General features: G+C 40.5%; 1 protein-coding gene across 2 annotated transcripts in view; it reads left to right on the top strand.

Moving 5' to 3' along the window:
* The window catches only part of LOC115465589, a 96,983-nt gene that overhangs the window by 12,417 nt on the left and 58,173 nt on the right, over positions 1-26,393 (top strand). For both annotated transcript variants that reach the window (XM_030196162.1, XM_030196161.1), the window contains exon 3: positions 21,972-25,481. In XM_030196162.1, the coding sequence (XP_030052022.1) occupies positions 21,972-25,481 (3,510 nt within the window). The remainder of the gene's footprint in view (positions 1-21,971; positions 25,482-26,393) is intronic.

Genomic DNA, 26,393 nt, shown 5'->3' with positions numbered 1-26,393 from the left:
AATCTGCTTGGGCATGGCCTTGGACAACAAGGAAGGAGAAGTTGTTGTACCTGATAATTTCCTTTTAGATGAGACTCTCCCTTGAAAGACTAAGGCCTGGGGCTCATGGGGCTCTCTGCTCTTTGACAATCTGCCTAGACAGATGAACACTGAGATCCCACAAAACACAAACAGGAAAGGACAAGGAATGGGAAATAGACCTAGTGATCCAGAAATGAACGAGGAAACTTTGGATACTTCAACTACTACTACTACTTAACATTTCTAAAGCGCTACTAGGGTTACGCAGCGCTGTGCAATTTAACAAAGAAGGACAGTCCCTGCTCAAAGGAGCTTACAATCTAAAGGACAAAATGTTAAGTAGGGGCAGTCTAGATATCCTGAATGGAGGTATAATGGTTATGTGACGAAGGTGACATTGAAGAGGTGGGCTTTGAGTAAGGATTTGAAGATGGGCAGGGAGGGGGCTTGGCGTATGGGCTCAGGGAGTTTATTCCAGGCATAGGGTGAGGAGACTCGACACAGTACTGTGTTTTGGCCAAAGGCCTGCCTCAGGAGTCTAAAATAAACATACATAAAGCAAAAAAGAGAAAAATTTATATGAATAATAATATAATACATAATCAAAAGTATATTGTCAAAATGTCTAACGGACATAAATATAAATCATACAATTAAAACCTAGACAACAGGTGTGGTAACAACCAATGTACAAAAAGTGTCATGAAGGAAAAATGAACTAATAAATAAAAAATGAAACATAAGTAAACATAATGATAATGACTGACCTCTGCAAACGACCTTTCATATAGAAATTAAAAAAAGAAAACAAAACACATATTAAAAATTGAGAATACAAATTGGTCTGCAAAATAGAAACATGAATGTTACATTCAGAATCTTATACAAACAGTTAATGATTCATAATACATTCTGATAAAGTGTGGATAGATATAATGCATAAGAACTGAGAGGAATGCAATGTATAAAATACAAGAACATGAAATAATGTGCAAATGAATTGAAAACAAATAAAACACTGCATCTGGCCATATACATACTCTAAAGGATCATATAAAAACAAGTGAACAAAATGATTGCATGACAGAATGCATATATAAAAATTAACTGATATTAAAACTGCACATCATGCGTCATACATCATTTCCAATGTGTATATATAAATATGTATTTATATAGGCTCTGGAAGGTACATGATACCTGTCAATGCTGGTGGAAAAAATATGCTAAAGCTTAAAACAAACTAAAACGCTGTGTAAAAAAACTTTTACAAAAGACACCCAAAGGTACTGGGGAATTGTTTAAAGATGTTGACCCATGTTTGTACATTGCTTAAAGGAATATAAAAACAGAAAAAAAGGCTTACATTAAAACTACACCGCATGCTTGATTCATTCAATGGGATATATTTGTGTGACTAGGTCTTGATGTGAGCTCTGTGGTGTGTAAGGTATTTGGCAATACTGATGTGAGTAATGAAATAAAACTGTAAATGGAAGGGTTGAAAAAATAAACTTATGTGTCGCTAAGTGGGAATAAAAGAGATCTAAAAAGTATGAATGAATAATGGTACTGGATGAATATATAATATAAAACTATAATAAATGCTTGTGCATCACTAAGGCAACTGTAAAAAACATTATTAAAAAGTGAGCTTATAGGTACTGGGGAAATGTGTAAATATGAATTAGTTGAAAGGACTCTTATTTCAAATGCACATCGTGCAATGTACCGTCTAAAGAATGTGTAAATGAATACCCATGTGAACTCTGGACGATGCAATATATATATATATATATATATATATATATATATATATATATATATATAAAAGGATGATAGAACAAATGAGAACGTAGGCTGTGCCGCTGAACATAGTGTAAAAAAAACGTAGTGTAGAAAATGCTAATGGATGCTGCATAAATGTATGGTATGGAGTAGATTTATCCTGTGCAGAAGAAAGGGATCCTCAGGAGCTTAGCCTAGAATGGGTGGCAGAGCTGGTGGTTGGGAGGCGGGGTTGGTGGTTGGGAGGCGGGGATAGGGCTGGCCAGATTTATACGGTCTGTGCACTGAAGAGGACAGTACAAATAAAAAAAGTAGCACATATGAATTTATCTTCTCGGGCAGACTGGATGGACCGTGCAGGTCTTTTTCTGCCGTCATCTACTATGTTATATGTTACTATGTTATTTATGATGTCGGTAAAGAAAAATACACTGTTGTACTGAACGGATGTTCCTTTGGCATTCAACACAAATGTCAAACTAAAAACAAAGTATGAAGAATTAAAGTGATGCAGGAAAACATTCATTGGGCTCTTCTCTTGGAAGCATGGTATGCATTGTTAGAATATGCGGAAAGATAAAATAAATGGTCTGTAAAATAGAGAAAACAGATACTATGCAGAGCTGAATGAACATCCATTATGGATAAAAAAAAGTGCTGCGGTCCGTAAAAAAGGTTACTAACATGGCTTGGTGTGTGCAGCCTATTTATATATCTTTATCTATATGTAGATAAAAGGATGTGGGCACAGCAGTTTGTTACACTTACCGTATTTAAAAGGATGCAGATACACATGGACTTTGTGTCATTTATAGAGATAAAAAGTGATAAAGAACCTGGAAAGTGACTGCAAACGGCAAAATGCATGGCATTGTAAAAAATCTGTATGATGGAGCCAAATGTATTTAAACTACGGGTACATAAGAGTATCACATGCATCAGGTAGATGTGGTGCATATAATTGTTTTACCATAAAGACGTTGAAATAACAGTACCGCTAGTGAAATTCAAATTAGGTCGAATGTATGGTGTGATGCCAGAAGTAAAGTTTGCCTGAATGATGTCTTGTTTTAAAAGGCACAAAAAAAAGCACACATACGCATTAATCATTCATAGGGACTTAGAAATATACTGAATACCATGGTACTCAATAAATTAACATGGAAGCTGAATATAATAGTGTGTAGTGAAAGACAGCAGCAGCATGCCTAAAAAATGAAAAATTAAGCTTGAAAACAATATGAAGAGTGTATCAACCTCTTATATGAAACTGATCACCAGAAGTATAAGTGTAGGTGTAATGTAAAAGATACTCTTCATATGTTTTAATATAAGCCTTCTTTCTATGTTTATATTCCTTTAGATGTACAAACGTGTCAACATCTTAGATCACAATTCCTCAGTGTCTTTTGGTGTCTTTGTAAAAAAGTTTACACATTTTTTAGACTGCATTTGTTTTAAGCTTTAGCATACTTTGTTCCACCAACATTTATTTATTTTATTTATTTATTTGTAGCATTTGTATCCCACATTTTGCCACCAATTTGCAGGCTCATTGTGGCTTACATTTGCCGTAATGGCGATTGCCATTTCCAGTTAACGTAATTACAAATGGTATTGCATTAAGGTGCGTACATACATGGTGAAGAATAATACATTATGGTATTGCATATAAGTTCCTGAGTAATAGGTTGGATTGTAACCTATGTTAGGTCATCACTTATAGATAAGTCATTTTCGCCATTAGGGTTAAAGTGGTAGTGCTTGTTCATTAATAGCAATGAGGTTAGTCGTGATCCTTTAGAGCATGTACAGTGGTGGAAATAAGTATTTGATCCCTTGCTGATTTTGTAAGTTTGCCCACTGACAAAGACATGAGCAGCCCATAATTGAAGGGTAGGTTATTGGTAACAGTGAGAGATAGCACATCACAAATTAAATCCGGAAAATCACATTGTGGAAAGTATATGAATTTATTTGCATTCTGCAGAGGGAAATAAGTATTTAATCCCTCTGGCAAACAAGACCTAATACTTGGTGGCAAAACCCTTGTTGGCAAGCACAGCGGTCAGACGTCTTCTGTAGTTGATGATGAGGTTTGCACACATGTCAGGAGGAATTTTGGTCCACTCCTCTTTGCAGATCATCTCTAAATCATTAAGAGTTCTGGGCTGTCGCTTGGCAACTCGCAGCTTCAGCTCCCTCCATAAGTTTTCAATGGGATTAAGGTCTGGTGACTGGCTAGGCCACTCCATGACCCTAATGTGCTTCTTCCTGAGCCACTCCTTTGTTGCCTTGGCTGTATGTTTTGGGTCATTGTCGTGCTGGAAGACCCAGCCACGACCCATTTTTAAGGCCCTGGCGGAGGGAAGGAGGTTGTCACTCAGAATTGTACGGTACATGGCCCCATCCATTCTCCCATTGATGCGGTGAAGTAGTCCTGTGCCCTTAGCAGAGAAACACCCCCAAACATAACATTTCCACCTCCATGCTTGACAGTGGGAACGGTGTTCTTTGGGTCATAGGCAGCATTTCTCTTCCTCCAAACACGGCGAGTTGAGTTCATGCCAAAGAGCTCAATTTTTGTCTCATCTGACCACAGCACCTTCTCCCAATCACTCTCGGCATCATCCAGGTGTTCACTGGCAAACTTCAGACGGGCCGTCACATGTGCCTTCCGGAGCAGGGGGACCTTGCGGGCACTGCAGGATTGCAATCCGTTATGTCGTAATGTGTTACCAATGGTTTTCGTGGTGACAGTGGTCCCAGCTGCCTTGAGATCATTGACAAGTTCCCCCCTTGTAGTTGTAGGCTGATTTCTAACCTTCCTCATGATCAAGGATACCCCACGAGGTGAGATTTTGCGTGGAGCCCCAGATCTTTGTCGATTGACAGTCATTTTGTACTTCTTCCATTTTCTTACTATGGCACCAACAGTTGTCTCCTTCTCGCCAGCGTCTTACTGATGGTTTGTAGCCCATTCCAGCCTTGTGCAGGTGTATGATCTTGTCCCTGACATCCTTAGACAGCTCCTTGCTCTTGGCCATTTTGTAGAGGTTAGAGTCTGACTGATTCACTGAGTCTGTGGACAGGTGTCTTTCATACAGGTGACCATTGCCGACAGCTGTCTGTCATGCAGGTAACGAGTTGATTTGGAGCATCTACCTGGTCTGTAGGGGCCAGATCTCTTACTGGTTGGTGGGGGATCAAATACTTATTTCCCTCTGCAGAATGCAAATAAATTCATATACTTTCCACAATGTGATTTTCCGGATTTAATTTGTGATGTGCTATCTCTCACTGTTACCAATAACCTACCCTTCAATTATGGGCTGCTCATGTCTTTGTCAGTGGGCAAACTTACAAAATCAGCAAGGGATCAAATACTTATTTCCACCACTGTATAAGGTTGAATGCAGTATTTTTATTAGTTTTCAATTTATTTGTATATTTGAAGTTCTTGTATTTTATACACTGCATTGCATGTATCTATCTATCCACACTTTATCAGAATGTATTATGAACCATTGTTTGTATAACTCTGAATGTAGCACTCATGTTTCCTTTTTGCAGACCCAATTTGTATTCTCAATTTTAATGTTTTTTTTCAAATTTCTATATGAAAGATCGTTTGCAGAGGTCAGTTATTATTATTATGTTTACTTATGCTTCACTTTTTGTATCTATACGCGTATGTTAATCATATTAATCACTTTTTTAATTATTAGGTCATTTTTCCTTTATGATACTTTTTGTACATTGGTTGTTACATCTGTTGCTAGGTTTAATTGTATTATTTCTGTCCATTAGACATTTTTACAATATAATTTTGATTATGTATTGTATTCATGTTTTTTTTCTTTTTTGTTTTATGTATATTTTAGTCTCCTGAAGCAGGCCTGTGACTGAAACACAGTACTGTGTCGAGTCTCCTGTTAATAAATGATGTTGAAGTATTCGAAGTTTCCTCATTCATCTCTGGATTGCTAGGTCTATTTCCCACTCCATGTGCTCTGCTCTTTCCCTTACAGTTTTAAAAAAACACAAACATATAAAATGGAGAAATTTTGTATACGCAGGGTAGGGAGTGCCACGGATTTTATTTTATTTGCTTGCGTGATCGTTGCAGCTGCAGTGGTTGATGAGGCATGGGTGTGTGTTTCAAAGGGAACTTCTGCTGCTTTGGTAGATGCGTACTGGAATTTTTCCTTTACTGGTGAGTTCACTGGAAAATATCAGTTTTTTTCTACCACCATCTACTGGTAGGAGAGGATAACATCCTCTCATTCATTCAGGATGGTATGGCCCGACTAAAGAAAAGAAAATGCAGCAGCAGCAATCCAGTAAGCAAGTGTTCATCCAAATAAGATTTTATTGGAAAACAGGCCCAAACCAGAGAGCTCCTGATTCAGAAATTCCTAGTGGCCTAATAATCTACTTACCCCCAAGTTCACCCTCAATGCTACCGTTGAGGAAAAGAGCAATTCTACCAGCTCCAGCTTTGATTCTGTCATCTTGGAAATTGCACCCTACTGGTATGTTGGAGTATACTGCTTGGGGTCAGTCTGCCAAATAAGGAAAAGCTTTCTTAACACAGATTTGAGGTTCCACAGCAGAGGATGAGCTGTCCACTACATACGGTAGAGGTCTATAAAATTCTGAAAGGAGTGGAATGGGTAAACACAAATCAATAGTTTACTTTTTCAAAAAGTACAAAGACTAGGGGACACTCCATAAAGTTACGCAGAACATTTTTAGAAAATATAGAAGAAAAGAGTTTCGCTGAACTTATAGTCAAGCTCATTGCCAGAGCAAGGGCTAAAAGCAGTTAATATAGCTGAGTTTAAAATTGGTCTGGACAAATTCTTGGAGGAAAAGTCCATAAAACCTTATTAAGTTAGACATGTGGAAAGTCTCTGCTTATTATTTATGCTAAGTAGCATTAAATCTTGCTACTTTTAGGGACTCTGCCCAGTACGTGTGACCTAGATTGACCACTGTTAGAAATGGAATACCTGGCTACATGGACCATTGGTCTGAACAGTAGGGCAACTCTTATGTTCTAAAAGTATCTTAGACTTAGGAAAATTCGATTTCAGTTATGCTTACTTATGCTCAGTAACCCCCAACTAGTAATACTTGACAAGCATGAATTAATCACATTCAGTAACTCCTTTAGTGATGAAATCCAAGAGTAAAAATGATAGTTTACCTTGTTGAGTATGGTGGGTTCTGTTCTGGGTTTGGGACTGGTTTGAGTTCTGGGTGTCACATGGTGAATTTTGTGCTGGCTACCAGGTTCTTGCCGAGTGGTCATTCCAGGGTGTATTCTGGTGCTCTGGGAGGGCACACATTGGTGCAGAGGCTACATGGGCTATGGGAGAGGCAGGAGGCTTGTGAGCGCATCAGACATGTTGAATAAAGTGCTGCTGTGGCAGCCACAAAGTTAGGCAAGGCCAGGGCTGATTGGAGCCATGCCAGAGAGTTTCTACGCATATGTGGACTTTTTAGCATATGGGTAGAAATGCTCCAGAGCACGAAGGTAGGCCCAATGTGAAACTGGGGCTTTGAATTTGAGGCTGCCTGGTGGGCCTGCTGTGGGAGTATATGGCTGTGGCTGGGGTTGGGAATGGAGATGGGCTGGATGGACCCACATGCAGTCAGGAAGGATATTGAGGACGTCAGAAGAGTTGGTAAAAGTTAATTTTAAAGTTTACTAACTAAAATTTTGAGTGTTTTGGTGACAGGGTCTGGTAGCAAGAAAATATATTTAAATTTGATGAATGGAGGTTGGGTGGAGGGTTAAGGAGGAAGAGTGGGTAGTTTTTCAGGTTTGGAAAGGTGAACATTTGGGTTAACATTTGTATTGACCGTTTAAATATAAAATTATTGTAAAGGATACTTGTGAAGGAGATCTGTTGTGCAGTGTGGTGATAATTTTAGAGTATTGTCTTACTGTTTTATGACTTTTTTTTTCTTTTTATTAGTTTGGACAAGTGGTGGTGGTAACAATGAAGTAATAGATGTGATTATGGCTGTAAGGAATTAAATGGTTAGTTCAGTGGTTCCCAAACCTGGTCCTGGTGGCACCCCATCCCGTCAGGGTTTTCAAGATATCCACATGAGAGATTTGCATGCAGTGAAGTACTGATGTGAAACCAGAGGCAAGGAATATAACACAATCCAAGAGACTTCCCCAAAAGAATGACAGATCGGTGCAAAGCAGAAAATTCTTACTGGTAGGAGACTCTATTATCGGAGGCATTAACTTAGGAACACAGTTCAAAGGACCCAATGTAGTGAAGTGCTTTCCAGGATCATCGACTACCAATACTGAATGCGGTCCGATAGGAGAGTAAGGATTCTAATACTGATGTTGTAATCCACCTGGGGACAAATGACTTGGCCAACAATAATTTAGAGCACAGAGAGCATTCCAGAAGCTTGGGGAGGAACTGATATTTGGGTTTGGACTGCAGCGTTTTCTGAAGTTATTCCTACCTATGGGAAGGGAGAAGAGAGACTATGTAAAATTCAATAAGTGGCTCAAAGTTTGGTGTAAAGAAGAAGGTTTCATACGCATAGGAGGATGGGGTAGTACATGGCAAAAATCATAGGCGGTACTGTAATGATGGGCTACATCTTTCTGTGACAGGAAAAAGGATCTTTGGGAAGAAATTCAGACGGTATGTTTCTAGACATTTAAAGAGGGTGGGGGTGCCAAAAGGAAGCAAGGGAATTAGGAAAGTCACCCCCAGAAAAATCCTGATGGCAGAGGGAAAGGTCATGTAAATAACGAAAACCATCCTAACACAATTTGCACATGGAAAGCAATGAGCACAAATGCTCGTAGCCTAAGTAGAAAGGTTCAAGATCTTTAAGCCCTGATGTTAGAGGAAAACCTGGATATTGTTGCTATTACAAAAACATGGTTCAATGATTCCCAAGAATGGGATGCGACCATGCCGGGCTATAATCTTTTTAGAAAGGATGGGGAGGGCCGAAGAGATGGAGTGGCGGTGTATGTGAAAAACAATATCAGAGCGGCTGAAATGCGAGGTACCTGGCGAAAGGAAGAAGCTATATGGATCATCCTGGAAAAAGAAGATGGAACTTGTATCCACACGAGTGTTATCTACAGACCTCCAGCACAAATGAAGAAGCTGGACAAGGACCTGATAGAAGATAGTTTGGTAGGAAAGGGGAGGTGCTATTGTTGGGAGATTTCAACTTGCCTGATTTGGATTGGAATGTCGTGTTGGCAGAATTGGAAAGAAGTAGAAAGATCATGGATGGCTGTCAAATTGCCATGCTCAGACAACTAGTGACGGAACCCACGATGAATGGGTCAACATTGGATCTAGTGCTGACAAATGGAGGAAGTGTTTCCAATGTCTGTGTGGGTGCCCACCTAGGAAATGGTGATCATCACACGATATGGTTTGATGTAAGAGCAAAAGCAGAGTGCTGACACACTGGATTTCAAATGTACTGATTTTGGTACAATGGGGGAATACTTGAAGAAGGAGCTGATGGCAGGGTAGGAATTGGAGAAGTGGAAGCACAGTGGTCCAAGCTTTAAACTGTTATAAATATGGCAACTGGTCTTTACACAAGGAAAAGTAAACAAAAATAAGAGGAACAGGAAGGCCTATATGGTTCTCCAAACGGGTGACTGAAAAAATAAGGGCAAAAGAGACTTTGTTCAAGAAATATATAGAAGAATGCAACAAGAGGATCACAGAAAAGATTAATGGACTAAGCTCAAAGATCCAAAGAAGAAATATGGCTAATGAAAATGTGGGTGGAAGAAAAAATGGCTAAAGAGGTGACAAAACCTTTTTTTTTATATATTGGGGAAAGGAGAAAAAATAGGAATGGAATTGCAAGACTGAAAGATGCTGAGAATAGCTATGTGAAGAGAGATGAGGATAAAGCGAATGTGCTACACAAATATGTCACTTTGGTGTTCATGGAAGAAAATCCTAGAGAAGGACCCTGGTTGGCTGCTGAAGATGTATCTGTGAATGGAGTGGATATAGCATTGTTCATGGAAGAAAATGTTTATAATCAGCTTGAAAATCTGAAAGTGGATAAAGCTATGGGGCCAGATGGGATACATCTCAGACGGGAACTCTTAAGGATTTATTTAATAGATCGTTAGATATGAGAGAGGTTCCGTAGGATTGAAGATGAGCTGATGTGGTCCCTCTTCACAAAAGCAGAGAGAGAGAAGAACTGGGAAACTACAGGCCAGTAAGGCTCACGTCGGTGGTAGAAAAAATAATGGAATTACTGCTGAAGGAAAGGCTAGTTGACTTTCTAGAAGCCAAAGGGTTACAGAATCCGAGGCAACATGGCTTTACCAAAGGAAAATCCTGCCAAACGAATCCTATTGACCTCTTTGACTGGGTGACCAAAGAACTGGATGAAGGATGTGCGCTAGATGTAATCTACTTGGATTTCAGCAAAGCCTTTGATATGGTCCCTCACAGAAGGCTGAAGTTAGGACCCAAAGTGGTGAACTAGATTGGAAACTGGTTGACCAACAGACGGCAGAGGTTGGTGGTAAATGGAATCCGCTCGGAGGAAAGGAAGGTGAGCAGTGGAGTTCCTCAGGGGTCGGTGCTGGGGCCGATTCTGTGTAATATACTTGTGAGAGACATTGCTGATGGGTTAGAAGGAAAAGTTGCCTTTTTTGTGAATGACACACAAAGATAGCCAATAGATAGGATACCCTGGAGGGAGTAGAAACCATGAGAAGGGCTCTCCAAACACTGGAAGAATGGTCAAGGTGTCTGGCAGTTGAAATTTAATGCCTTAAAAAATAGAAAAATGTTACCTTAATATACATACATATGACCACCCCCCTAAACCGCTAAGATAGTGTAGAGCCTAACATTACTTGGACTATATATTATCTTAAAATTAAAGTGAACAGTGCTCAGAACTGGGTACGCAAGAACTGCTATCCAGCAGTGCACTCGCCACCACAACCAACATCATAGCACCGTCATCCCTCCCTACCTGCCAAAAGATGTCAATACTACTCGATATTCCAAAAATCAAACTGTAATAGATGTACTTAACTTGGGCTTGGCAGGGCAGCTCCTACAAAGAAGCAGCGAACAGCAGTGCTGGTCCCAGTCCTATAAAACTCATTTTTTCTTCTTTTTTTATGCTGTGCAATTATTGTGCAATTAAAATCATGTGTACACTTCCATGATAACTCAATCACGCTCTCATGAGTCGTCATGGAAGTGTACACATGATTTTAATTGCAGTGTCTGTTAAAAAAAAACAAACAAGCTTCTGATTGGTTAACTCCCCCCCCCACCCCCCCACCCCAGCAAGGGAGTCTTCTGCTGTCAAAGCCCGTTACTAGGGAAACAGTATAACCAGTGTTGCCAGGTGGGCGGTTTTACCGCCCAATTGGGCGGTTTTCTACGACCCGCCGCGGGAAATTTTGCCCGCGGCGGGTTGCGGTTTTTGGGCGGCTTTTTGGGTTTCTGTGCGGTTTTTCGGGCGGCTTTTTGCCTTTTTCGGCCGCGGGGGGGCGGGGTTAGTGACGTTTTTTTGGGCGGGGTTAGTGACGTTTTGGGCGGGCCGATGACGTGGGAGGCGGGGCCGATGACGTAGGAGGCGGGGCCGATGACGTGGGAGGCGGGGCCGATGACGGGGAGGCGGGGCCGGTGACCGGGGGGAGGCGGGCCGGTGATGGCGGGGGCGGGCCGGTGACGGGGGAGGCGGGGCCGGTGACGTGGGAGGTGGGGCTGGTGACGGCGAGGGCGGGGCCGGTGACGGCGGGGGCGGGGGGTGATGACGCGGGGTGGGGGTTGTCAGGGGCGGGGTTTGTGTTTGGCGGGTTTTGGGCTGGTTTTGGGCTGGATTGGGCTAGAAAAAAATTTTCCACTGGCAACCCTGAGTATAACTTCAGTTAAGAGAGAAGGGTTGAAGACATCAGAGAGAAGACGTGACAGCGGTGCTCTTGTGAGAATGAGATTTTTTGAGAAAAAATGGTTTAAGTATTTGGTTTTGTAATATATTGACCAGTTATGTGAGAGACGTGGTTTTTGAATAATTGATTTCAGGAGTTTGACTGGAAATTGTGCAGTTAGTATATCTGACTGGTTGTGTGAATTCTCATAAATTGGTGAGTCAGATGCTGTAGAGGATGCCTGTCTGGTTCTGTGAAAAATTGAAAGAGTTTTTGTAAGGAAATTCATATCTGTGGAGATGAGGACTGTAACAGTTGTGACTTGGGTTTAAATCCTGAAGGCCTAGAGCACTGCTGCAGAGGTTTTTTTTGTTCGGCAATTCATAATTATCTTTGTTTCTTTAGAGCAAGTTTCAGTTTCTTTAGAGCAAGGTCTAAAGAAGATAAAGCTGGAAAATCTAAGAGCCTTACTGCCAAGAAAGGTGAAGAATCCCATAAAAGACAGTCGCACAGATAAATGACTTCCCTACAGGAATTTAAAAACAAACGAGAGGAAAAGACAAAGGAAAGAATAGAAAGAGAATACACATTAATATGAATTATACTTACCTGACCAATATCTTGAGTCCAGAACCTGAAAGACAAAAGTAGTACACAAAAGAATCTGTTCTTTTCTAGAGTGTTTTAGGTAAAGGTAATTATTTAATTTAAACACTTGACAGAAGTTAAATGTTACACACATCTGATAAAGTAGTAGGATTCAATATTGGTATTCCTGTTCTGGATTAATAATTTATACATATCTGAAAAGAAATTGGTTAATGTTAGGATTGAACTGAATTCTTTTTCAAGTATTTATTTATGATAGTTATTTATTACAACACAGTACAATAACCACTTACTGAAGCACTTTATAATTTAACACTACTTAACATCTGTGTTCACATCTTTTAAATTTGAGTATTAACAAATAAAATATTTGAAAACATTATTCTGATTCTTTACAGAATCTTGTTCCAATTTTAATTTAAATATTTCCCTCAGCTGGTCCAGGAACTATTGAGCAAGGTTAATGTTTTTATTTTTTTAGCCCCAACCGAGAGAGGTGACAAGTCTGAAGTAAAGTGCCATGACTATATATTCTGATTCTGGTATATGATAGGATTATCACCTGACTCAAGAAGAAGATATATTTACATTGAATATGCCATTTACTCATCTGCAGTTCTCTAAAGCACCAAATTGGATCACTGCTTCTGGCTCCATGTGAATGGAACAATGAATAGAGCCATAGTAACTGCAAAACAAATCCTTTTTTTTTGAGCACAGCTGTCCTGCTAGTTTGGGGAAGGGAAGTGGTGGACCAAAGAGATGTACCAGTATTGACTTACTAGTATGCATGAGATACTTTTAAGTTTTTGTTTTATCTCCTGAAATCCCCCTCAGAATGTGTAAAGCTGATGCACAAGTCACTGCAAACACAGTGTTGCCTAGTTTACAGTTCTACTTTGAAACAAGATTAGTGTGCAGTAGAAAATAGTGGTTTTGCTGAGGAGTGTTGAAAGCAGGTCAGAAAGAAAGTTGGTTGAGATGGGACAAGAGTGTTTCAGAGGCAAAATTTGAAAAAAGTGAGCTTCAGGATGCCAGAAAGCCATGATTGTATGGAGTGGAAATGTGAATGCAGGGAGACAAAAAGAGGAGGTGACCCTTCTCAGGGACATATTAGGTGCTGCTAATGAGAGGAGACCCACATGGCTGTTAAACTTGAAAGTGTAAGTGCTCGTTTTGTTCAGAAGAGCAGGATGGCCCTGATGAGGCAGGTTCTCAGTTGGTGAAGGTTGAGCTGAAGAGGGGGGGAGGTATGTGAAGAAGTAGCCATATGGAAGTGCTAGTCTTTGCCAGCCTAATGGTTGGTGTAGACCTGTTTTCGGTGGAATTAACTATGTACAATTGTGCAGCTGAGGACAGTGCAGAGAAGGCACAAAAATAGGATCCAAGGAAGTATGAGATGGGGTGAAATAGAACTAGGGAAAGCTTATCAGATTTTTATCCAATAAAACACTTTACTTTTTATAGCTCCATAAGTTGTTTTTTTTTTATTTTAATTGTCATTTATCAGTTAAAAATTGGAAGTCCTAAATATAAGGTAGTATTGCAGGATCTCCCAACAGAAATTCTCCAGAAGTGCTATATTTCTAATGTGGAGGGGATGATGGGGAAAGCGTTGACAGGCTATCTAATAAGGATGGAGGATGCTATCCAGCTTATAATCGAAAGACAAAAACGCCTATATTGCAACCTAAATTGGGAGATAGGCATTTATCTCCCAAAAACGAATAACGCAGTATAATCGAAAGCCGAACTTGGACGTTTTCAACTGCACTCCATCGCGGAAGCGTACAAAGTTGACGGGGGCGTGTCGGAGGCATGGTGAAGGCGGGACTGGGGCGTGGTTATCACCCGAACAGAGATGGGCGCCTTTCGCCGATAATTGAAAAAAAGTATGCGTTTGTAGCTAGAATTTAGGGCACTTTTCCTGGACCCTGTTTTTTCACGAATAAGGCCCCAAAAGTGCCCTAAATGACCAGATTACCACCAGAGGGAATCAGGGATGACCTCCCCTGACTCCCCCCAGTGGTCACTAACCCCCTCCCACCACAAAAAATGATGTTTCACAACTTTTTATTTTCACCCTCAAATGTCATACCCACCTCCCTGGCAACAGTATGCAGATCCCTGGAGCAGTTGTTAGGGGGTGCAGTGGACTTCAGGCATGTGGACCCAGGCCCATCCCCCCCCCACCTGTTACAATTGTGCTGCTTAATGCTTAGTCGTCCAACCTCCCCAAACCCACTGTACCCACATGTAGGTGCCCCCCTTCACCCCTTAGGGCTATAGTAATAGTGTAGACTTGTGGGCAGTGGGTTTTGAAGGGGATTTGGGGGGGCTCAACACCCAAGGGAAGGGTGCTATGCACCTGGGAGCTCTTTTACCTTTTTTTTGTTTTTGTAAAAGTGTCCCCTAGGGTGCCCGGTTGGTGTCCTGGCATGTGAGAGGGAACAGTGCACTACGAATCCTGGCCCCTCCCATGAACAAATGCCTTGGATTTATTCGTTTTTGAGCTGGGCGCTTTCATTTTCCATTATTATTCAAAAACAAAAACGCCCAGCTCACAAATTGTCGAATAAACATGGCATCAATTTTTTCGAAAATACGGTTCGGTCCGCCCCTTCACGGACCCGTTTCTCGGAGATAAACGCCCATGGAGATAGACGTTTTTGTTCGATTATGCCCCTCTATGATACCCAAATGTGGTGCTCTATGGCCAAATGAAAAATGGGCACAGATACGGGGAAAAACATGCCTTAAATTTGAGGATATACTCGAGCATAATCTTAAAATGTGCAAGGTAGACCTCAACAATTGGGAGGCAGCTTTTTCACTTGCCAGCCCAAAGTTTGGGAAGCAAGCATACATACCCAGTAATGCAGCAGCGGAAGCAATATTTTGAAGTAGCCAAAGCTTTCTTACCTGTTTCATAAGCAACACTATAAAAATCCCATAACAATACTATCAGCAAGTTTCTTCAATTTGAGCTTAACAGCTATTTTCTTCTTGTTCGTGTTTCCTTTTAAGAGATGAGAAATATTGATAATTAATTTCAAGTCTGCTGAGTTATAGGGAAAATTGTTGAAATGTTTTCATGAAAGTCTGAGGAAAACCCAAGTATATGTACTGGTTTGTGAGGTGAATTTGAGCAGTCACAAAAATCCCATATTGTCAGATGGCAAGGTACAGTTACAACCTTACTAGACAAAATACAAACAAAATTAAAAATAAGAGACCTCAAAAGAGAAAACAAATTAATCAAAAGTCTAACAGACTAGTGCTTGGTGATTGGGATGCAGCTACCAAATCTACCAAGACTGGAAAGGCTATCATGAAGAATGATAGTGGACAATATTGTACCTCCTGTTTAATTGACAGCACCGAGTAGGCAGTCTAGCACTCCAGTCAGTAAGAAAACCCTGAAGTGCCCAGGCATCCAGTCTGGGGGAAGGAGGGAGAGGTGGATACCGGAATGTGTAGCCATTGTCGGACAACTATGATTATCAATTGGTGACATGAGGGCAAGTTTTGGTTCATATACCTTTAAATGAACTGAATGGGCATAGTTCCTGAATACACTGAAAATCCATTTATTTTCAATACTATTATAGACTGTGGGGTCAGGAAAACAGCACTTGTGTTTACTTAGCTAGTATCAGGCTCACCAAGGATCAAACAAATGACCCTTAGGAGTAGAGGCTAGAGACTTGCAACTGGGGTCACATGTGTTGCACCTTGGGATCTTCTGTCAATACTGATGCTGCTTTGCCCCTCTCCAGTGGCCTTGGGGTCTTTTTTCCATTGTCTGTGCTACTGTGCTCCTCTTTGCACTTGAACCAGGCAGTTCTGCTAGACTGTTCCCAGTGGATAATGGTCACCACGGATGCCAGCATTGTGGGATTAGGAACCACTATTAGGGCAAAGTGGCACAGGACAAGTGGTCACAGCAGGAGGCTGCATGAACAATATGCTAGAAGCAAGGGTCATCTACTTGGCACAGTTGTCAATAAAGACAGTCCAGATGATGTCTGACAAAATGCCATGGCAGCAGTATATATGAACAAATGGGGAAGAACCAGAAGTGTGGTGTTGGCACTGGCAGCAGATTGCAGTCCACCTGTTGACTCCTAGCTGAACATGCAGTGCCTCCTGGTGAGTCCTGTTTCCCTTCCAAAAGGACAGGAGATTTTGAGACGGGACTGGATCCTGAGGCAGGCCCCATCCTAATGGAGGATCCAAATCCCTTCTCACTTATGGCTTAGCCCTTAAAAGTGCTGACTAAAGAGCAAGTGTTACTTGGTGTGGGGTTTTTCTACGGTGTTCAGGCCCACAAGTATTCCACTTCCTTGGCTTTTGTGCATTTGTGGAGACTCTAAGGAGTGGTACTCCAAAAAGACAGCTTTCTCCATGGCAAGCTTAGTTATCCACTGTTCTGGTTTTTTCTGCAGCAGAGTTTGAAGCAGAGTATGGCAGCACTTTCTTGTTTGTGAGGGGAAAATGTGGGGGTCTTTTAAAATTTGTTTTTCTAGTGGCTCTGTGGTCATCCAGGAGTGTCTTAGAGTTGCAGGCCTTGTCCTGCAGGGACCTGTATTTGTCATTCTCGGAGCTTTCAGTTTCCAGGACAATTTTGTCCTTCTTGCCAAAAGTGTCTTCTCTCCTGTCTCAACCAGGTGATGATTTTTTTCCCTGCCTTTAAGCATGAGGGGAGGTGAGGGGCCCAGAGGGAGTGAGAGGGTCTTGGGCTTTGGCTTAGAACTATCTTGCAAGGTCTATAAATTGAATGTGAGATGGGTTTTGCTGCAATACTTGAAAGTGGCAAATCCCTTTCATAAGTCTGACAAACTGTCCTGTTTTCAGGGGCTGTACAAAGGAGAGAGCCACTAAGCCTTCTATATCATGCTGGATAAAGCTGGCCATTGAGTCAGTATAGGTAGGTTTAAAAGTAGTTCCAGCTAGACTTGGTCCAGTCCACGTCTCTGGAAGATATCTGTAGAGTGGCAATGTGATCATCACTACACTTCCTTTTGTGAAGCATTACAAGCCTGGCCAATAGTGAGGCAGCATTTGACAGGCAGTCACTTGGGGGTGGGGGGGGGGGGGGGGAGAGGCTTGTCTTCCCTTTCCCTGTGAGGAACTGCTAAGGTACATTCCACTAGCATGGCCTGGTCTAGCAGGTTAACAATGAAGAAGAAATTATTCATGCCTGCTCATTTCCTTTTTTGAATCCTGCTAGACAGTCCAAGAACAACCCTAGAAGATGGCAGCATATAGAATTAAGGGTGATTATCTGCTCCTCATTTATTAATGACTTGCCGCATATAAATCAATATATGTTCTGCAGAGGTTTCCCTAAGGAGAAATGCTCATCTGTGTCCTATACTGCTTGGGCAATAGCAACACTGAAGGATGTACCAGTCCTTATACTGGTGATGTCACTGCAACAGTTCAGAATCTTTACCCCCATCTGCTGGTTAAGAAGGAACACAACCCTTTGGTATGGACTGGGTCTAGCAGGATTCAAGGAAAGGAAATGTAACAGATATGAATACCTTTCTAAAAAAAAGTTAGGGCTGACAGCCTGGTTCCATCTTGGTTGAGGTGGAGCCCTTCTTTTCAGAATAGGCTTTCCCTTCTCCAGAATGTTGACTAGTTCCTAACATCTAAATACCTCATCCCAGCATGATCTCTTATCCATGCATTGGTACGCTGGAGTTCTGCCTATCTGTTGAGTCCTGCATATGGAACATTTTCTGCATATGCTCCAGGGAGCATATGCAGAAAATGTTCCATATGCAGGACTCAACAGATAGGCAGAACTCCAGCGTACCAATGCATGGATCTCTTATCCATGCATTGGTACGCTGGAGTTCTGCCTATCTGTTGAGTCCTGCATATGGAACATTTTCTGCATATGCTCCCTGGAGGTTCTGGATTTCAACTTTTTATCTAAGAGCCCAAATTTGGCTTCCAGAACCTCCCTAGCATGTTTTCCTATGTTGTTGACACCAACATGTACCAAGGTAGCTGGCTTCTTCCCAGCACTGTCTAAAACCTTATCTAGGTGGCATGTGAGGTTTGCCACCTTTGCACTAGACAGGAAAGTAACAATAATCCTCACATCCACCAGCCACCCAGCCATCTATATGCCTAATAATTGAATCTCCAACTAAAATGGCCATCCCAATCCTTCCCTCATGTGCAGAAGCCCCTAGAGACACATTCTTCGTGCAAGGGGGATACTGCATCCCCTGGAAGGCAGGTCCTAGCTACAGGCTCACTTCTACCGCACCAAGGTGATGTTTTCCTTTTAAGGGGTGACCTTTCTTCTCTATAGCAACACAGAGGCTACCTGACTGGAAGTGGGACTTCTCTACCTTGACCCTTAAGGTCTCCGCTATATAGTTTTTTGTGTACCTCAGTTTCTCAAAGTTTGCTACTCTAGCCTCCAGGGATAGCATTCATTTCCTGAGTGTTAGGAGCTCTTTACACTGAACTTACTCATGACCTCTCACCAAATAAGAGATAAACATGTGACAGTCAATGCTAAAAACTGAATAGCCTCCATCTCAATGCAGCACTGCTGCCCGCATCTTAACATTAGTGATTTTGTTAAGTTGCTAAAGGAGTAGGAGTATATCCACTGAATGTTATTTTAGGTTTTGTTCAAGGACCTAAAAACACTATATTGCTAAGAGTTAATTACTGGCTGATGTAGATGCCCAAATTAAACCACTTATTTGCCTAATTGGCTTAGGTAATAGAAATAAAACAAGACAAAGACAAGAAAATGATACCTTTGATTTTTATTGGACTAAATACATTTTTTTGATGAGCTTTCAAAGATACCCCTTCTTTGGATCAGAAATGAGCAAATGATGGCATATATCAGAATATATCTGTGATGTAGAAAAGCATTCCAATGACAATATCATGGGGAAGGTAGGGATGGGTGGGGAGAGGGGGTGAGAAACTGGGAGAGATGGATGGTGGATGGTACAACAGTAGTACAATGTACTACTTTAGATTGTGAGTCCACTAGGGACAGACCTGTGAAATGAGACTGTAAACCGCTTAGGTCTAAGCGGTATATAAATAATGAAATGAAGTGGATGATCAGAGGGTGGCAAAGCAGTATAATTTTATGGTTTATAATGTGATAGGAAACCCAGATCTTAAGTCCTGTCTGGTGGGTGCCAAAATATTTCATAATTTTAATTTCGAAGGCTTTATATTCCTGGATGGTTTTTTTAATTATGTTTTAACCATTAGTGCAGTGCTCTAGTTTGGCAAAATGTTGTTCTACAGAGGTGTCACTCTGGTTAGCACTTTAGTTTGTGATGTGGTGTCACAATCTCATCTTGAGCGTTTGGCCTGTCTCTCCAACATAGCACCCTTTTTCACATTTTTTGCATTGAATAATATACACTACATTTGAATGACAGCATGTGTAGGATCCCCGTAAATTGGCTTAAAAAGCTCTAAATCAAATATCCAGGCCTGGGGTGAGTGGGTGGGAATCGAACTCTAAGTAGGATGTACTGTACTCTTAAGTTATGTGTGCATGTTGAAATAAGTTACATGGGTTGCTGCTGCACTTAGGCATTCACTTGCTCCCAGGTCTATGGCTACTGTAAGTGATAGCACCTAAATGTTGGGCACATAGTTACACTAGTATTCTATAAAGGAACACAGCAGCCTGTCTAGGCACCCTTTTATAGAATTGCACCCTAAGGGTCACTCAGTAATATAAAAACCGGTTTAGGCCATTGCAGTAACATCTATTGTATTGTTGTAAACAGATTGTACATTGCAGTGGCCTGCTCTGCCTAGCCTAACTGACAAGGAAGTGAGTTTTAAAAATAGATTAGATGAACATCTGTCTAGAATAAGAACATAAGAGTAGCCATATTTGGTCACATCAATGGGTTAATCTAGCCCAGAATCCTGTTTCCAATGATGGCCAAAAGAGTAACAAGATTCCATGCTACCAATCCCAGGGAAGCAGTGGCATCCCCCCATGTCTGTCTCAATAGCAGACTATGAACTTTCCTCAAGGAACTTGTTCAAACTTTTTTTTAAACCCACATATGTTAACTGCTGTCACCACATCTGGTAATGAGTTCCAGAGCTTAACTATTCGTTGAGTGTAAAAATGGCTTCCTATTCCATTTTAAAAGTATTACCTTGTAACTTCATTTAGTGCCACAAATAATAAACAAGGAGTGAAGTGAAAAACCACAGAAATCAAAATACGACTTCACTATATCAGTGTATATGGTTCTATTGACATCATCATATAGTATGTCACTCACATATTCTCTTCAAAAAGGAGGAAAAAAAGTCTCTGAATTAGGTGGGTGCTGTTGTGCACACCATCATCTTTCAATCATTGGCTTTAAAATCTCCAAAAACTTTAATTCAGATCCACAGAATCTTAAACTTTTATAGTTTTTTGAGAAACAAGTTTTGTAGTTTGTATAAAATGGCACTTTGTATAAATGAACAAGGTCACCCCGACGCTGGCCATCATTTCGCAGTGCCTATCCCACTGCTTCAGGAGATGAAGACCTTCCAAAAAATGTTCCCGAGTTCAATTTCGACCTCAACACCAAGGGGGTGCATGAGCAGTCATGTAGCTGTCGGCTCTGCCGGTCCCCTGCTCCCTCTGATGTTACTTCCTGTTCAGGGGCAGGGGACTGGTGGAGCTGACAGCCACATGACTATTCATGCAACCCTTTGCTGCCCTCACCTAGGGTGAACTGCCTCCACCACCCCACCCCGCCCTTGGTACACTACTGAATACACCATGTAAAAGGCAGGTGTAAATATTAACACCTAAATACTGGCAATTGTATGCATCTTAGTGCTCTAAGTTTTTTTTTTTTTTTTTGCATGTAACTGTGCAGCATGGCCCCTTGCAGTTACACACTAAGGGCCTCCTTTTACAAAGGCGCGCTGCTGATTCTCGATATAGCAAATGAGAAGAAGCCCATTCAGTTTCTATGGGCTTCCTCTCATTTGTCGGCTTTGTAAAAGAAGCCCTAAAGCACTTAGGCCCCTACCTTACAGAATAGCGCCTATGTGTAGTTTGTGTACAAAACTGCTGGTTAACCCTGGGTTTTTTAAATTTGTTTTTATTAATTTTTCAGTTGATGCTTAACTTTCATTTAGTGCTTAAAGGTATGCACTGAGTTGGTGCCTAACGTTTGATGTACTTCATAGAATTAAGAGCATATGTTCTTGAATTCTGTCACTTTAACCAACATTCTGCTGGGCAATTCTAAGGGATTACTTCCTTCCAGTAAAGAAGTTTTTAATAAAAAGTCTTAGTATCCTTTCTTTCAGCTTCATATCGACCTTTTTTTCCTCAAGTATCCTTCATTATAGAAAATGTTAACCATACATTTTATTGAAGCCTGCTAATATTTGAGTGTTTCACACCTTTCTTTCTCCAGGGTTCTGTAAGTTGCTTGGACTAGGGGTATATCTTGCAGGCCTTGCACCACCATTTTGATAACCCTCTTCTGCACTGGTTTTATCCTGTCAATGTTCTTACAAATATATAGCCTTCAAAACTACTTAATAAACTTACTCTTGGCATTTTTTTCCCCTGCAGAGTCTGCACAACCACCAATGTTGGTGTATGTTCCGGTAACCAGTTGCCATTTATTCCTAAGCCAAGATTTTGGAGAATTTTCCCCTCCAGTGCATACTGACAACTCGTTAACTAATATCTGGTGTAACTGGACCATCTGGGCTGGACCAGGAAAACATATTGTTGTTTACATCAAAAACTTCATAGCTAATGAAGATTGTGATAAGAATGAAGATAAAATAGTGTTTGAAGGGGTACTATCAACAGTAGAGAACACCGTTGTATATGCCTGTTGGAACAAAATCACTCACATGTTTGCAGCTCAGGCCTTGGCAGTTCATGTAGTTTTTTTGTCTAGCAGTTCTTCTCATAAACATGCAGGCAAATATTTTCATGGATCGTATTATATATTTAAAGACTATGGAACCGATGTTGCTGTTCATTGTCCATTACTTTCTTCAATAGTGTTGCCGACCCCAGTAAGGGAAATCAAATCTAGTAACGATACTAAACTATCTACCAAAATTCCATTACTGTCTTCCATTACTGATGCAGTAAAATTAAAGGAAACTAAACACAGTCATAATACAAATATTTTTATGCAGAAATCTCCATTTTCTCTCTTCACTTCTGCAACTATCATAAAAACAGTTTCTAGTGGTAACCTTGAAACAGCTTCAGAGCAAAGCATGCTTCCATCCCTGCCTTCTCCAATAGATTACATCAGTGTCATGGCAGTTAATATTCAGCAAACCTTGGAAACTATAAATCACAGAAAAACACACATTCCTCAGCTCCTGCTGACTTCCAAGTCTGCTCCAGTATCTCTTAGTAAAATGGATGATATCGGTGACATAAAACCTAATGCACAAACTTTTTTTTTTCAGTCTGTCCCAACATCTGTAACTGGAGCGAATTACATTATTCAGACTAATGTTTCTCAGTCCTTGCTTGCTTCTACAAGTCCTTCAACATTACTGAAAATGGATTATGTTGGTGATATCAAAGGTTATACTCTTCCAGTACAATTGGAGGAAGTTAATGGAGTCAAGGACCCTAAAGTATTTATAGAACAATATTTGCGTTCTGTAACTGTCCCAATGTCTGTAAAGGAAATGGCTTACAGCAGTGACACTATGGTTTATAGTCAGCATTTACTTTCTTCTGTGACTGTCTCAACATTTGGAAATGAAATAGATTATGTCCATGATACTACACCTTGTACTTGGCAATCCTTTTACTTTTCTGTTCCTGCCTTTGCATCTAGATGGGCAACAGATTATATCAGTGATATTGACCCTTCAATCAAATTCTTGCTTTATCCTGTGGTTGCTCCAGTAACTACAAAGGAACTGCTTTATGTTAGTGATACTAGACCCTACACGCCACTGTCTTTATTTTCTACTGTGGCTACCTCAGCATATATAAGGAAAATGAGTGCCTATGAAACCTCTGTACAACCCTTATTTTCTTCATCTGGCACAGAAACTGATTACATGAGTGACTCTAAAGTTTCTTTACAACCCTTGTTTTCTTCCATCTTGGTTCCAACAGTTTCAATGGAAGTTAGTATCTTAAATGACTTGAAAGCTTCCACAAAGGAAATAGATTACCTCAGTGACATTAAACCTTCTCTTGACCAGACCTTTCATTCTTCTATAACGGCCTCAACATCTGTAAGGGACGTGAATTCCAGTAGTGTCACTGAAGCTTATACTCTCTATCGCTTGTTTCCTTCTATGATGACGCATTTAAAGGAAATCAATTGTATTGGGATCTTAGAAACAACAGAGCGATATTTCCTTTCTACTATTGGTATTGCAGCTTCAGTAAAGAAAACCTATGACATCACTGAATCCAAAGCTGCTACAGGACTGCCCTGGCTAGCTTCTGTGGTTGCCCCCACGGCTGTAATGGAAACGGATCTTATTAGCAAAAACAAATCTTCAATACAACCACCCTTTTTTTTCCCCATCACTTACTTATCAGGGGAAGCAAATAATGTCACTAATCCCAAATCTCATACAGAACATGCTACATATCGTTCCATGGAATTTTCAACAGTACCATGGGAAGAAACTTCTGCCATTTCATCTATAGAACTAGAACATACTCATGCTTATCTAACAATCGAAGAAAAGTATTTCAAAACCAAAACAAATTTCTTAATATTAAGTGGCTTAAATGAGAAGCAGAATTCATTTAATACTGCTAGTTACTGGGAAACTATTTATTCAGACTGGCTGTCAAAAACGAATACAAGTACTCCATACCTTATTGATCCCATAAAACCTGCAGACATTCCAAATGCTGGCACCATTTTGCAATCAAAAGTGTTGAGGAATAAACTAGGTATTGAGGAAGCCAATGAACTGACTAGCCTGGATGAGCTAAAGCTAAATTCAGGGGAAACCAGTGCTGACCACGTTACATTTCCCATTGTACAAATGTCTCAAACCACGATGGACGACCTTAAAGAACAAACTGTTCTAAGTACTCGGATAAAAAGTTTCAGTTCTGTTACATCAAATAGGCATAGTGAGGTTTTGCATTTAAATCATTCAGTTTATAAGGGTGTGATCAGTCCAAGCTTGCTGTCTAATATTCAACCAGTCACCGAGATTCAAACAGGAATTTTTAGTCACCTACAATTTAAATCGGTAGCAGTGGGAACATCTAAAGAAAAAAGTTATCCTGGTAGTCCCTATGAAGAATCTGAACCAGCTGCTGATGACATACATTTGGTGTTCACAGCTGCTCTTGAACATCTCAAAGTTCTTACCCTGGAAAATTCAAGATTGAATGACCTTGACAAAATGGACCTTAAGGTTGCTACTATGGCAGCAAATAGTATATTAAAAGATGAATTGTCTACAGGAGTATCTGTTAGTTATCACAAAAACATTCTTAATATGGGTCTGCAACAAATACTGCCAAGTAGAACTGTCCCACCACTTTTTGGATCTCTACTTGCAAGGGCTGAGGTCCAACAACAAGTATTACAAGATGAAGAAAATATGTATGCACCAAATGTTTCACATAATGTTGACTTGGAGAATTTGTCCACAAGCTCTGAAGAACTTCTCCATTTCCAAGATGCAAAGAAGCTATCACTGTGGGTACCTGAGGATGTTAGCACTATGATCTATAGTGAAAATAATATAAGTAAATATCATACAATTAATGAGTCTTCAGACATATTTGCTCAGTTCAGGGCCTGGTTGAATTATCAGGTAATGAAAGCTTATGAACATGCAAGAGAGTATGCATTTCACAGATTTAGGAATCAAAATGAAGATGTTACACCTCCTCTGAGAGAGGTTAATGAGATTCACATAAATGATAAACCAAACTTGCAGATACTGCCAAGTTCCCCATTCAGTAAGTTGGAGAAGAGTGCAGGATGGAGTAGACTGTCTACAGATCTAGGAATGATCACCCACAGAAAGAGAACATCTCATTACTCCTTTTCTGACATGGTATCTCAAATGATGACCCCTCTGGAAACGAGAGACGACCAATATGATTTTGGTATGTAGCTATAAAACTTTTTTTTTCTAAATAGTATTTTAATTGTGGTTTAGTAATATGTAGTTATTAGAAGTAAGACACAAGTTATACTTTCTGACTTAAGCTGAGTAACCTATTAATTGTATTGGTGTCTTACAGCTATATATCCCTCTACTGTAAAGATAAACAGAATTTTTCTATTTAGGCAATTTTGTTTCAAAATTATTTTTGATCTTCTTTTCATATTCAGTTTTTATTTGCTGACTCTACTGCAAGTTAATATTTACTTTCCCTTTAGTCTTTTTTTTTTTTAATTTTTGATAGAAAATGGACCCATCACAATATGGGAAAAACCCCCCAGTGAAAACCTTCGTGCTCAAATTGTTCAGAAAAAGTGAGGTAGATTGATCCCGATATATGTAGACCTAATAACCATTCTGTTAAGCTGCTGCATGCATTTTGTTTGGTTATAGAGCATTTGTGTGCTGCTGTGGAACTTGATTATACTTTCTCGTAATTCAGATATGATTTACAAAATCAGCTATTTTCATGGAGGATAATGACATCACAAGGGCATCCTTACTATCGGAGTAAGAATAAAAGCCTATTGCTCACATGAGGAGATAGGAGGCTCTTACAGTATCCTAAATGTGTACAGTAATGTAGCATTGGTAGCAATGGTGAGCAGATAAGGATTATTTAATCTACCCAGCTCCCCCACATACACACGGATGGTGTTTTTAAACATGCTGGAGCCCATGGCAGAAATTTGTAGAGAGGGCAAAGCCCACCAACAAGCTGTATCTCCTTCAGCTTCATGCAAGCTTTGGGAGCCCAGGGCAAGTTCTGTCTGTACTCTTCCCCCTCCACCTACCCCAAATGCTGGCCCTGCACCTACATTACTTCACACTTTCAGCTGTTACTACAAACATG

Source organism: Microcaecilia unicolor, chromosome 3 (genome assembly GCF_901765095.1).
Source record: "Microcaecilia unicolor chromosome 3, aMicUni1.1, whole genome shotgun sequence".
Taxonomy (NCBI): Eukaryota; Metazoa; Chordata; class Amphibia; order Gymnophiona; family Siphonopidae; genus Microcaecilia; species Microcaecilia unicolor.
Note: the sequence above shows the minus strand (reverse complement) of the source record. Positions and strands in the feature narration are given on the sequence as shown.